Genomic DNA, 12,770 nt, shown 5'->3' on the forward strand with positions numbered 1-12,770 from the left:
TATGCTATCTAGGTTGGTCATAACTTTTCTTCCAAGGAGTAAGCGTCTTTTAATTTCATGGCTGCAGTCACCATCTGCAGTGATTTTGGAGCCCCCAAAAATAAAGTCTGACACTGTTTCCACTGTTTCCCCATCTATTTGCCATGAAGTGATGGGACCAGATGCCATCATCTTCGTTTTCTGAATGTTGAGCTTTAAGCCAACTTTTTCACTCTCCTCTTTCACTTTCATCAAGAGACTTTTTAGTTCCCCTTCACTTTCTGCCATAAGGGTGGTATCATCTGCATATCTGAGGTTATTGATATTTCTCCCGGGAATCTTGATTCCAGCTTGTGCTTCCTCCAGCCCAGTGTTTCTCATTAGTCGTGTTCAATTCTTTGAGACCCCATAGACTGTATCCTGCCAGGCTCCTCTGTCCATGGGATTCTCCAGGCAAGAATACTGGAGTGGGTTGCCATTCCCTTCTCCAGGGAATCTTCCAGACCCAGGGATCAAGCCTGCATCTCTTATGTCTCCTGAACTGGCAGGCTGGTTCTTTACCAATAGTGCCTCCTGGGAAGCCCTTAGAAGAAGGTGGGAAATTTTAAATTACCTGAACTAAAAGCATTAAAGTATGCCAACTGAGTATTTAAAAGTTGAAAATAACTTTCAGTATCCTAGCAAATACTTTATGTGAGGCGTCATCTTCTTTGTCATCAAATTGATTAATAAATCATTCCTGATTCATTAGCCGGGAATCAGATCTGACAGTAGAGCAACCCTATGCCTGACTTTTTGTTGTTGTTTAGTTGCTAAATTGTATCCACCTCTTTTGTGACCTCATGGACTGTAGTCCGCCAGTCTCCTCTCTTCATGGGATTTCCCAGGCAAGAATGCTGGAGGTGGGTTGCAATTTCCTATCCAGGGGATCTGCCTGACCCAGGGACTGAATCCTCCTCTCCTGCATTGGCAGGCAGATTCTTTACTACGGAGCACTTGGGAAGCCGTATCTGACTTTGGCAAACAGAAAATCCCCTTAGATTATATGCTGTTTTATGATTGCCATAGCTCCCTCTGAGTCCCATTCTTGGGACTGGGGTCTTCAATCATAGCTCTCTTCTCCTGAAGCCTGAACGCTGGTGTTCATCTTCAAACAAGTCATATGCATTTAGAAAGGCAGCCTGTAATCAATTTCCTTCCCTGAACAAGCAGAACTGGGGCTGGGTGTCGGAATCCAGTTTGTAAGAAATGGTTTTAGATTCCTAGGGTTGACCAAAGTCTCTTTTTCATCCAGTTCCTTTGTAACCTATCCATCTTTGTGACTAGTACTGGAAGATGCAGGGAAACTGACACCTTCAGGGCCAAACTGAGCCTTTTCAGAACTTCTTTCCTCAGGGTCACCATTAGGAAACTGGAATGTATGCACCAGCTCAAGAGTCAAATTCTAGATGGTTGGTTTATCACAGACTCTTATCTTTTACAATTCTCTTTGGGAATATTGTGCATGTATGCTCAGTCATGTCCAACTCTTTGCAACCCCATGGACTGTAGCCTCCTAGCCTCCTCTGTCCATGGGATTTTCCAGGTAGGAATACTGTAGTGGTTGCCATTTCCTTTTCCAGGGGATCTTCCTGACCCAAGGATTGAACCCACGCCTCCAGCATCTCCTGCATTGGCAGGCAGATTCTTTGCCATTGAGCTTCCTGGGAAGCCCTTGGGAATACTGGCCTCACTCAAACCACTGTTTTGTATCAAGAGTCACTGATGCAACCTCCTCATCCCATCCTCCTGAACCCAGACAATTCCAGAATGTTCTTGAGAATTTTCTTCAGTTTTACCTAGGATTCCACAAATACACCAGAGTTTGAAATGCCATTAGTGTGTACTCAGCTCCAGCTCCTCTTGTCTTGGAGAGGAGGCCAGCTATACCTGGGAATGATTTTAAGCTCAGAAAATCAAAGCTATCCCAGGTGGCGCTAGTGGAAAAGAACCTGTCTGTCAACTTAGGAGACACAAGAGATTCAAATTCGATCTCAGGGTTGAGAAGATTCCCTGGAGGAGGGCATGATAACCCACTCCCATATTCTTGCCTGGAGAATCCCATGAACAGAAGAGCCTGGCGGGCTACAGTCCATGGGGCTGCAAGAGTCAGACACGACTTAGTGACTAAACCACCACCACCATCAGGAGTGAACTTTCTCAGTTACTTGCCCCCAATACCTGTCAGTACCCACCCTCTCTCTTTTTTTTTTTCTTGGCCCCACTGTGCTGTATGTGGGATCTTAATCCCCCAACCAGGGATCAAAGCCATGTCCCCTGCATTGGGAGTGTGGAGTCTTAATCACTGGACCATCAGGGAAGTCTTCCACCCTCTCTTCCTTTCCTCCAGTGCTAAAGGAAAGAGGATACTGACCCTCTTTCCAAGGTCAGTATCCCTCCCCCGACCTTGATGCAGCTCCTTATCACCTCAAGTTTGTTTTTCCATCATTTATTAACTCCCCATGTTTATAATTTCCACTGGTTCATTCCCCTAGACACATTCAGCTCTCAAAATATACAAGAAACAAAACAGCATCCCTCAGCCTTCAATCTCCCTGTAAATGAACTCCCAATTGCTAAGCGCAGTGGCCTCTCCAGGCCTCGCCTCACTTGACCTTTCCTTAGCATTCGATTCTGCTGACCACTGTCCTCTTGAAATAGCCTCAGCCCTCTGCTTCCAGGACTCCCCGCTCGGTTGGTTGCCAGCCATCCCTCTGACATGTCTCTTTCTATGCTTTCTGGTTCTCTTCTTTGTCTGCCCTCTTAAATGTTGATGTCTCCTAGAGCCTTGTTCCTGGCCCTCTTCTCTCTTCCCTTTCTCTCTGGAAGTCTCACCCAGTTTTGTAGCTGCAACCACCACCTTAATCCTAAAAGGCTCCACATATTTTTAAAAAATTTTATGTATTTATCTTACTTTGGCTGTGCTGGGTCTTTGCTGCTGTGCTCGATCTTTCTCTAGTTGTGGTGAGCAGGGACCACTCTCTAGTTGCGGTGTGAAGGCTTCTCCTTGCAGTGGCTTCTCTTGTTGCAGAGCACAGGCTCCAGGAGATGCGGGCTTCAGTAGTTGCGGCACACGGGCTCAGTAGTTGTGGTGTATGGGCTTAGTTGCTCCATGACATGTGGAATCTTCCCGGGTCAGGGATCAAATCCATGTCTCCCACATTTGGCAGGCTGATTCTTAACCACTGGACCACCAGAGAAGTCCCAACCCTTCACATATTTAAGCCCAACTAATCGAAGAACCAAATAGAAAATTCTACCTGGATTGGCATTCAGTTCAGTTCAGTTCAGTCGCTCAGTCGTGTCCGACTCTTTGCGACCCCATGAATCGCAGCACGCCAGGCCTCCCTGTCCGTCATCAACTCCCGGAGTTCACCCAGACTCACGTCCATCGAGTCAGTGATGCCATCCAGCCATCTCATCCTCTGTCGTCCCCTTCTCCTCCTGCCCCCAATCCCTCCCAGCATCAGAGTCTTTTCCAATGAGTCAACTCTTCGCATGAGGTGGCCAAAGTACTGGAGTTTCAGCTTTAGCATCATTTCTTCCAAAGAAATCCCAGGGCTGATCTCCTTCAGAATGGACTGGTTGGATCTCCTTGCAGTCCAAGGGACTCTCAAGAGTCTTCTCCAACACCACAGTTCAAAAGCATCAATTCTTCAGCGCTCAGCCTTCTTCACAGTCCAACTCTCACATCCATACATGACCACAGGAAAAACCATAGCCTTGACTAGACAGACCTTCGTTGGCAAAGTAATGTCTCTGCTTTTCAATATGCTATCTAGGTTGGTGGTAACTTTCCTTCCAAGGAGTAAGCGTCTTTTAATTTCATGGCTGTAGGCATCTCAATATGAAACTGTCAAAAAATAATCTCCCTCGCCTACCCTAAACAAGGTCCATCAGTCATCTAAATCGTGCAAGCAAACGTCCTAGGAATCAGATGCATGGACCACTCCTTTTTATATCTGCACTTCATATATAATTCTACCATAGTAACTATAATACTTTATTGTATCTTTTCATTTAAATGTCTTTCTTACCCAGATTTGAAAATGATCATTAGAAAATGGCATTAGAAAATGCTCTCATTTAACTTTTGAAGAAGTGGTATAAATAGTGGTTCTGAAACTGTACTGTTTTACCACGTCCCATACTTAGTCAAGTCACTTAATCCTCAATAACTTAGTTCCCTCATTTGTAAAATGGGGATACAAACAGTACGAACTCATATGGTGGTTGTGAGAATTAAAGTACTTCATGTATAAAGCACTCTTTACTATCTTTGATTACCAGTGTCAGGCACATGGCTATTAATGCAAAATGAATGAATAAATAAATGAAAGAAAATATTATGAAGTCAGTTTATGCAATGGAGATTTTTGCTCTTCTAGTTCCACCAGTTGGCAAGGCCCCTGTAGCTAAAAATATTTCCACAATACCATCTCCAAGCCTGGCCTGACTACAGAGCAAAGCAGACTAAGAATAGACCCTGCTGAGCTTGATAAGACAGACTGATCTGGGGTACACTCTGTCCCTTCTGGACTCCTGGACGGCTCTAAAAGATGCTTCTAGTCTAGGTGTCTAGGACCAACCCCACAGGGAAAAAACCCATGAAGGAGAAGTAGAGATTTTTTTGCCTTTTTTTAAATTATTTATTTGGCTGCACCTGGTCTTAGTTGCAGCATGCATGCATGTTGAGTTGCAGCACGTGAACTCTTAGTTTCTTAGTTCCCTGCCCAGGGATTGAACCTGGACCCCTGCATAGGGAGCGCAGTCCTAGCCACTAGACCACCAGGGAAGTCACTTCCTCAAGTTTTTAATAATGGTTCTACAGGCTGAGAGTAGGTTCTCTGGCTTTAGGAAATAAAAATGTCTTTAAGCCCTAACCAGAGCAAGGAATCAGGAGTTCGTCCATATTTATTTTAATGGAGAATGATCATGTATGAATCCATAAATGTAAGCTACAATGAAAATATTTCCTATGGCTACAGTGTCTTTGCGGTTGTCTGTTTACAGGATGTCTATTAAAGTTGGATATAGGGGAGTCTGACTACAACATTTGTACCCGCTGTTGGCATATGCATCTCATAGGAACTTGCCACACAAGTTGGCTTTAAGGAAGTCTGTGTTTGAGACCTAGACCTCAGTTTACAAGCTGTGTGCTCTTAGGCCAATTACTTAATCTTTCTGTACCTCAGTTAATCTGCCAAACAGAGGTAGTACAAGTACCTACTTGTAGTATTAATAGTACTTGTAGTAGTACAAGTACCTACTGAGTTGTTCAAGTTAAATAAAACAGTGCATGCACAGTGTTTATCATATAGTAGATTGTAGTTGTTACTGTTCTTAATCATTGACTCACCCTTGTTCATTTCTGACCTTGCACAGGTGCAGTGCTGCCTCTGGCCCTGGGTTTGGCTATCACTGCTTTGCTGCTTCTCATGGTTGCCTGTCGACTACGACTGGTGAAACAGAAACTTAAAAAAGCTCGTCCCATTACATCTGAGGAATCTGACTACCTCATAAATGGGATGTATCTATAATAAGTGGAATCTAAACAGCTGAGGGCAAGGACATGTTTCACTTATAATTTATACATAGTTTGAGTTCTGATATTTATTACCTCTTGTTTTTAACTAAGCTAAGAAAACTACTGAAAACCCTGGAAGATTCTGCAAATACTCAACCTTTGCTTTTATTTATTGATTTTCCTTGGGAAGTATGTAACATATTTTGAAATTTAGAGGAGTCCACATGATTAAAGACTTTTACAAATCTAATTCTGATTTATGTAAGCTATCCCTAAAAATAGGAATTTGTAGTTAGCCAAGGCAGAAAATTCTGTGTCTCTAGAGGCGCCTGACACTGGCGGTGTTAACACTTTGCTTCACAGAAGCCAGCCGTTGGCACTTCATAGCACCCCGCATCCCTTGTCCCGTGGCCTTCCCCTTCCTCTCAGCTTCCAGTGCTCTCCTTTCCCTTCTCCTCTTCAAAACCTGTTTCTGGGGATGGATCTCAATTGAGCACACACCTTCAATGAGATATTACCTGTGGCAGGAATATCTAAGCTATAAGCCTAATGATCAGGTCAATGAGGCCTCCGGGAAGGTAAATAGCAGTTGTTTCCAATCGCTGACTGACATCATGTCACGTGGCTGCTTCATTCTCCCAATGGAGAGTAACTCAGACTTCCGATTACAAGTAGCTCTAACATGGTCATCAAGTGAGATAGGAAGTCAAAGCAGAAGCAGAGAACCTGGCAGGTCAAAAACTTAACACTTAGCTGAGGGAAAAATGAACAAGGATGTTTAGTTCTTTCTTGGATCTACTCAATGCTGCTCAATGGTCCAGAACATAGCAGCTCACTTATATAGAAACTGGTTTTCAACATTAGTGTTGAGGGAAGGAAAAAACCACATTCAAATGGAAAAACAACACTGAATGGATCTCTGGGTACAGCTTTTGCAAAAATAAGAGTCAGTGATTCATGAATAAATATTCAACTTAAGAATCGGTGATTCTTCCATTCAGTGGAGTGATGCAGTTTTCCCATTATTTATTTCATGCTCTAAAATGTTACAGTATGCAAACAGCTAATGCCAGGCTTATATATTCCCAGAGCATAAGGGAGTTTTGCACAAATTCATCTTTATAGAAAACCAGCATCTAGCTTAGCATCTTTTGCCTTTTAATCTGTAGGATTTTAAAGGCATATTATTTCCACCATTCCTTAATGCTGGGACAATACACATTCTAGAAATTACTGAGGCGAATGTATGTGTTCTATTTATATAATAGTTTTTTTTTTTTTTTTTACCGTAAGTGGTAAATCTTTTAAGATACTTGAAAACCCTCTAGAAAACTATGTTTAGACTGAACCTGATGTAGGTTGTTCCTTTAGCAAAGGACTTAATTTGGGTCAGAGATATATATTAAGAAATGGGCAGTTAGTGGTCAGAAAACAAATGGGTTATTTTTTATTTCCTGAGAAACTCGAGCATTTTGTTGAATTTTAGAGTTGAGCAAAGATTTAAATTTCTCCTTAAGGAGTTTAGAGAAATGACTGTATGAATGAACTTAAGATGTTTGTATTCTTTATGTGATGCTGTGCAGTTTGTTTTTATATAGAAGGATGTCACCTACAGCCATATTCAATAAAATAAAAACTGTTGAGGCATGCATCTTTCAGCACATCTTTTATACATGAAGAAATTAAAACACAATTTAGTATTGCTATGGTGTTGAAATTCTTGATAAAAAGATGTCCCATATCTATGTGTACAATATTCTTTAATAAATTGTATTTTATTCTTAAGCCTCTTTTTTTTTTTTTTTTTACAACTTTTAATACTTACTAGTACAGATGGTCTCCAACTTGATATGTTGCTCAGACTTACCTTTTTTTTTCTTTATGATGGTACAAAAGTGATACATATTCAATAGGAACCGTGCTTGAATTTTGAATTTTCCTTTGGCTAGTGATATGCTGTGTATCTCCTCTCATGACACTGGCCAGTGGTAGCACAGGTCTCCCCCCTACCCCCAAGAAAATATCCTTTTTACTATTGATTGAAAACTAATACAATAGTGTTATCATGGAAATTTTGCAGCCTCTTTGATCCGAAAGCTAATTTCTAGGCAAAATCCTGATAGGATAATCACCAACAAACCTAAACAAACAGTGCTGGCAAAAGAAATTACTCAATGTGATGCAAGGCTGTAAGGGGCACAGTAATGTTCAAGGCGTGGGAATTCAAATACAGATGTCCTCGGCTGCCCTAGGTCCCTGGATCATTGCCTCTTGTATTAATACTTAAAGTATCCTCACTGTGACCATCACCAGCCTGGATACTCCACCCAAGTGAGGATGAGTTCTTTAGACCCAGCAGCCCTAGAACTTCCTCTCATGAAAAAGGGAAGGAAGTGAAGGGAAAGGGAAGAAAAGCAGCACAGGAAATGGGGGTGGGGGTGGGGAGCGGGGGTGATGGGGTAAGGAGAGAATGAGGAAAGGAGGCAGGCTTTCACGGCCCAGGAGAGCACTCTAGGAACCAAAGCAAGGGGGCATGGAAGAGTCCTACCCCGGACAACACAGGTCAGTTAGAAAAAAAGAGCCTGAAGTGGGGAACCAACATGACCACTGCCCCAGTGATACTGGAAGGATTAAGCATAGGGAAATTATCAGGTTTTTTCCTCTTTATTATAATAGATAAACACACACTTCCTTGGGCCCCAAGGGCCAGTCAGTTCTCTTCAAGCAGGATTTCTTAGTGGTGCTCTATTTGGTCTCTTCTTTGAGCAAAACATATGTAAATTAAAAGTTCATATAGTTAAAATTCATTAATCTTTACCCATTAATGAATGGTGCTTGCTTAAAATCCATTCCTCCTTATTCAAAATTTTTAAAAAATCTTTTGGGTTTTTTTTTTTTTTTTGGCCACACAGCATTTGAGATCTCAGTTCCCTGACCGAGGATCAAAGCCCAGCTCCTGCAGTGGAAGCTTGGAGTCTTAACCACTAGACTCCCAGGGAAATTCCTAAACATTTTTTAATTCAAAAAGTGTGAAGTCCAAGAGCAAGGATTGGCATAGCATGTGTCTTCACCAATCAGATGCCACTTATTAGTTTGTCTTATCAGATTTATAAATTGTCCCCTCAACCGGACTACAGACTACACACCCCTTGAGAGTAAGGGCCTTTTTCTATCCCCAAGACCTAACAGAGAGACTTAACATAAATTGTTGATCATGGCTAGGAAGGATACAGACGAGTGAATAAGTTGAAGAATTAATTTAAAGTCCTTGAGAATATTTGACCTTTGAAGCTATTGCAAATGCCAAGTCCTGGATCAAAAGAGTTCACGGCCTGAGTCCAGAAGCAACACTAACCACAGCAAACTGAAGCCAGCAATGAACTCACAAGTTTGGTCATCAACTAATGCAAGTTTCCTGTGCCTAAGACACTGACTGCCCAAGAGGAGACACTCGTCAAAGACGTATGTACAATTTTTAAAAGCTATTTTCAAAGAAGTGATATGTTAGACTTTAATTTAAGAGGTGGAGGAAAGTTGCCTCAGCACCTCACTAAGGCTCTGCCTGCCAGAATCATACACACTTGCACACAACAGAGGGAAGGGCTTTGCTGGGAGGGCCAGTTCTGATAGCTTCTAGAGCGTGTATTTCTTTAAGATTTAGAGCCCTTTAAAAAACTAAGATCCTGCTGTAAAAGAGAAGATCACAACATTTAAGCAAGATCCCAACGTGTTACTGACTTAAACTCATTTTACAGTCGTTATATTAATAAATCTATTTGTAGGTCACAGATGGGTTTCGGTAAATTTATCCTTAACCTGCTCTTTCTTGACATCAGGTCAGTTCATTCATTCATTCAGCACATATGGTACATCTATAAGAGGCCCTGTGTTAGGCAAAGAAAAATAATAAATGAGGTGAAGTTCTTGTCCCCAAGAAACCGTTACATTCCTCAAATGTGCAGTTAGATTAAAGCTCTTAACTTACTCAGATCTCACAAAATGGAGCATCAGAGAAACAATGTTTTCTCTGTGACCTTAGCATTCTGTACCTGGTGGACATATGGTTCTTCTATATTCAAACACCACCAATGCCTCTTTCACTTTTAACTTTATTTGGCAAAGCAGCACTGCATAAACTGTTCAGTAACTAGGACACAGCTTACACAGCATGTTAAATCCATATACATTATGAGCAGCAAGTTAGAAACAGAAAAAACAATACTAAGCTACAAGTCTCCTATTATTTTTAAAGAGAAAAAGGAAGAACTATGTCAGTTATGTCCAATCTGAACAGCCGAGTGTTTTAGGGGACATCACCTGCCATTTCCTTAAGTTTTAATATTTACAAATGCTTAGTTTTAAGGTAACAAAGCAGCTGATTGTATCTACAACATGCTATTCTATGACACCACATCAAAAGCTTTAAAAAGGAAGCTCATCTCTATTTTCTTAGTAGTATCTAACATACACCCAAAAACCAAGAATCTTAACTTGTGAATGGTGGTGTTATCTGATGCACAAAAGCAGTCCGATAAATTAACATCAGAACAGAATTAAGTGCCTAAGAAAAGTCACTCCTCAAAATCAATTCACAAACCATGTTTTCCATTTTGCAGAACCCCTTCTTTTAATATTTAAAGGAAAATGTGGGCATGTTAAAGTAATAATACACAAATTTATATTCTGCATCCTTCTTCTTTCCAATCTGGCTTCTATGCCTCTCTGAAGAATTAGAAACCCCACAAATCCACACATTTTCATGCTGAAAATAGTGTAAGAAAGTTCAAAACAAGCTGTGATGCTGTTGATTTTCAAAAGCTTTGAAGACTGAGATGAGCAATCCACTGTAATATTATTATACTGGTCAAGCTGATGTTGCTTTTACAGTTCATCCCTGGGGGAGAAAGAGAGGAATATATAAGTAGGAGTTACATATGATAAACTTGGCTTTCTAACAGTTTAGATAGAACTAATAAATCAGTAAAAATATACCGATCCCCAAGCAATATATTACATTAAAAAAAAAAAAAAACCTAAGCAAATGATTCAGGTCAAAGCAAAAATGGAAATCAGCCATTTCAAACATCGTTCATGCTACTCCAGAATGAAGAATGAAAACTGAAGGGCCTTAATTCTTTATTTTTTTAATTCAAAAGTAATTTTCTTCCTTCAAGACCAAAAATTCAGAGAAATGATTAACTTTTAGATCCAGGATCTTGCTAATACTATTTATTGTACAATAATAACTTAAGTACTTAGAGTTCAGATAAGTCTTTATATTCACAAAACTGGACAAAAATTTAGTCTTTTGTTTAGAGTATCTGTTGAGTATATTGTTGAGCAATCACTGAGTGGGTCAATCTCAAACCAAACTCTGTGAGAAAAAGCATCATCTGTAGGTATAATATACCTGTCAGCTGATTTCATAAGGCAGCTTTATCAGCTCTAAGAGAAACCATTTGCTCAGCCAGCTGCAGCACTGTACCAGCAACTGCCAGTGAGAGGAAGGCAGGAATAAAAATGCAGTCTAAAGCAAACTGTATGGTATATAAACTATACCTCAATAAAGCTGCTAAAAGTAAAAAAGTAAAGCTAGCAGAAAAGCTTCTTATTTGAGGATAATCTGAGTAACAAGCAACACTGTTAAATACTCAAGTACTTTAGGGGTAAAGAAGTAGGATGTTTGCAATTAAATATCAAATGATCCAGGGGAAAAAAATGTTGTGTGTGTGTGTGTGTGTGTATATATAGAAAGAGGGAATGAAAAGGAATGTGGAAAGTGTTAATTAATAATTGTTAACTCTGGATGAAGAGATTCAGGAGCTCTTTGCACAATTCTTGCAACTTGTCTGTAATAAATTTTTTTTTTAAGTTTTTAAAAAGCTGTTAAATAAATTTGAAGGAAAGATAAATAAAGAGCTAAAATTTCCCAGGTATGTGGTGAATTAAGGGATTTTTGGACAATATGGTATTTTCTATAAAATATGAATTTTATAAATTGTGCAAGAAAATATTTTAAAAATGACTTCTCCCATAAGTTGTCTTTGTCATACAACACTGGATTGTCTGTCAAATGATAAGTTACCAGTTCTGGCTCCTCTTAATATATTCTTCCAAATAATATAAGTACTATAATTCTCATGAAACAGCTTTTAATGAAATTCATGCAAGCATTAAAATACTTAATCTTCAAAGAGTTTACTTGCAAAATGCTCTATTCATAAATTTACTCGTGCTTTTAAAAATATGAATTAAAGATACTATTTTTTAAAATCACTTTACCACATTTTACAGTTGCAAGGTACTAAGGATTTTGTCAATAAATATCTTTATTGCCCAACAATATAGTACATTTCTAAATATCCTCTCCATTTAAAAATTTTTTTGAAAAGGGAAAAGGATTAAAAACTCTCAACAAACTGGGTATAGAGGGAACGTACCTCAACATAATAAAGGCCACATATGACAAGCTCACAGCTAACATCATTCTCAATGGTGAAAAACTGAAAGCTTTTCCTCTAAAATCAGGAACAAGACAAGGATGCCCACTCTCGCCACTTTTATTCAACATAGTACTGGAAATCCTAGCCAGAGCAATTAGGCAAGAAAAAGAAATAAAAGGCATCAAAATCGGAAAGAAAGACGTAAAACTGTCTCTTTTTGCAGATGATAACTAAAATTAGTTGTTTCTATATACTAATAATAAACTATCAAAAGAAAAATTAAGAAAACAATCTCATTTACAATTATAGCAAAAAGGATAAAATATCTGGAAGTAAATTTAACCAAAGAGGTGAGAGTTGTACACTGAAAACTACAGAATGTTAATGAAAGATACTGAAGATGACACAAATAAATGTAAATATATTTCATACCCATGAACTGGAAGAGTTAATAGTTAAAATATCCATACTACCCAAAGTAATCTACTGAGTCAATAAAATCCCTATCAAAATTTCAATGACATTCTTCACATAAATAGAACAATCCTAAAATGTGTACAGGGCCACAAGAGACTCCAAATAGCCAAAGCAATCTTTAGAAAGAACAATAAGACTGGAGGTATCACACTTCCTGATGTCCAACTATATTACAAAGCCAAAGTAATCAAAACAGTATGGTACTCAGCATAAAAACAGACATAGAGACCAATGGAACAGAGTAAAAAGCCCAGAAGTAAACTCATGCATATATGGTCAATTAATTAGGAGCCAAGAATATATGA

The 12,770-nt window shown here is 39.5% G+C and overlaps 2 protein-coding genes across 4 annotated transcripts in view; one reads left to right on the forward strand and one right to left on the reverse strand.

The window, feature by feature from the left end:
• LRP11 (low density lipoprotein receptor-related protein 11) overlaps positions 1-7,330 on the forward strand; it is a 76,982-nt gene extending 69,652 nt beyond the window's left edge. Inside the window, exon 8 of the mRNA XM_010862565.1 lies at positions 5,404-7,330. Coding sequence (XP_010860867.1) covers positions 5,404-5,558 — 155 coding nt within the window. The 3' untranslated portion in view covers positions 5,559-7,330. The remainder of the gene's footprint in view (positions 1-5,403) is intronic.
• A 2,299-nt stretch (positions 7,331-9,629) lies between these two features.
• PCMT1 (protein-L-isoaspartate (D-aspartate) O-methyltransferase) overlaps positions 9,630-12,770 on the reverse strand; it is a 42,525-nt gene continuing 39,384 nt past the window's right edge. For 2 of the 3 annotated variants that reach the window (XM_010862538.1, XM_010862540.1), the window contains exon 8: positions 9,630-10,439. In XM_010862538.1, coding sequence (XP_010860840.1) covers positions 10,427-10,439 — 13 coding nt within the window. In that variant the 3' untranslated portion in view covers positions 9,630-10,426. Of the gene's footprint in view, positions 10,440-11,985; positions 12,130-12,770 lie in introns of all 3 variants that reach the window. The other variant, XM_010862536.1, reaches the window with a different exon arrangement.

The sequence above is a fragment of the Bison bison genome, unplaced genomic scaffold, assembly GCF_000754665.1.
Source record: "Bison bison bison isolate TAMUID 2011002044 unplaced genomic scaffold, Bison_UMD1.0 scf7180017864483, whole genome shotgun sequence".
NCBI classification, from domain to species: domain Eukaryota; kingdom Metazoa; phylum Chordata; class Mammalia; order Artiodactyla; family Bovidae; genus Bison; species Bison bison.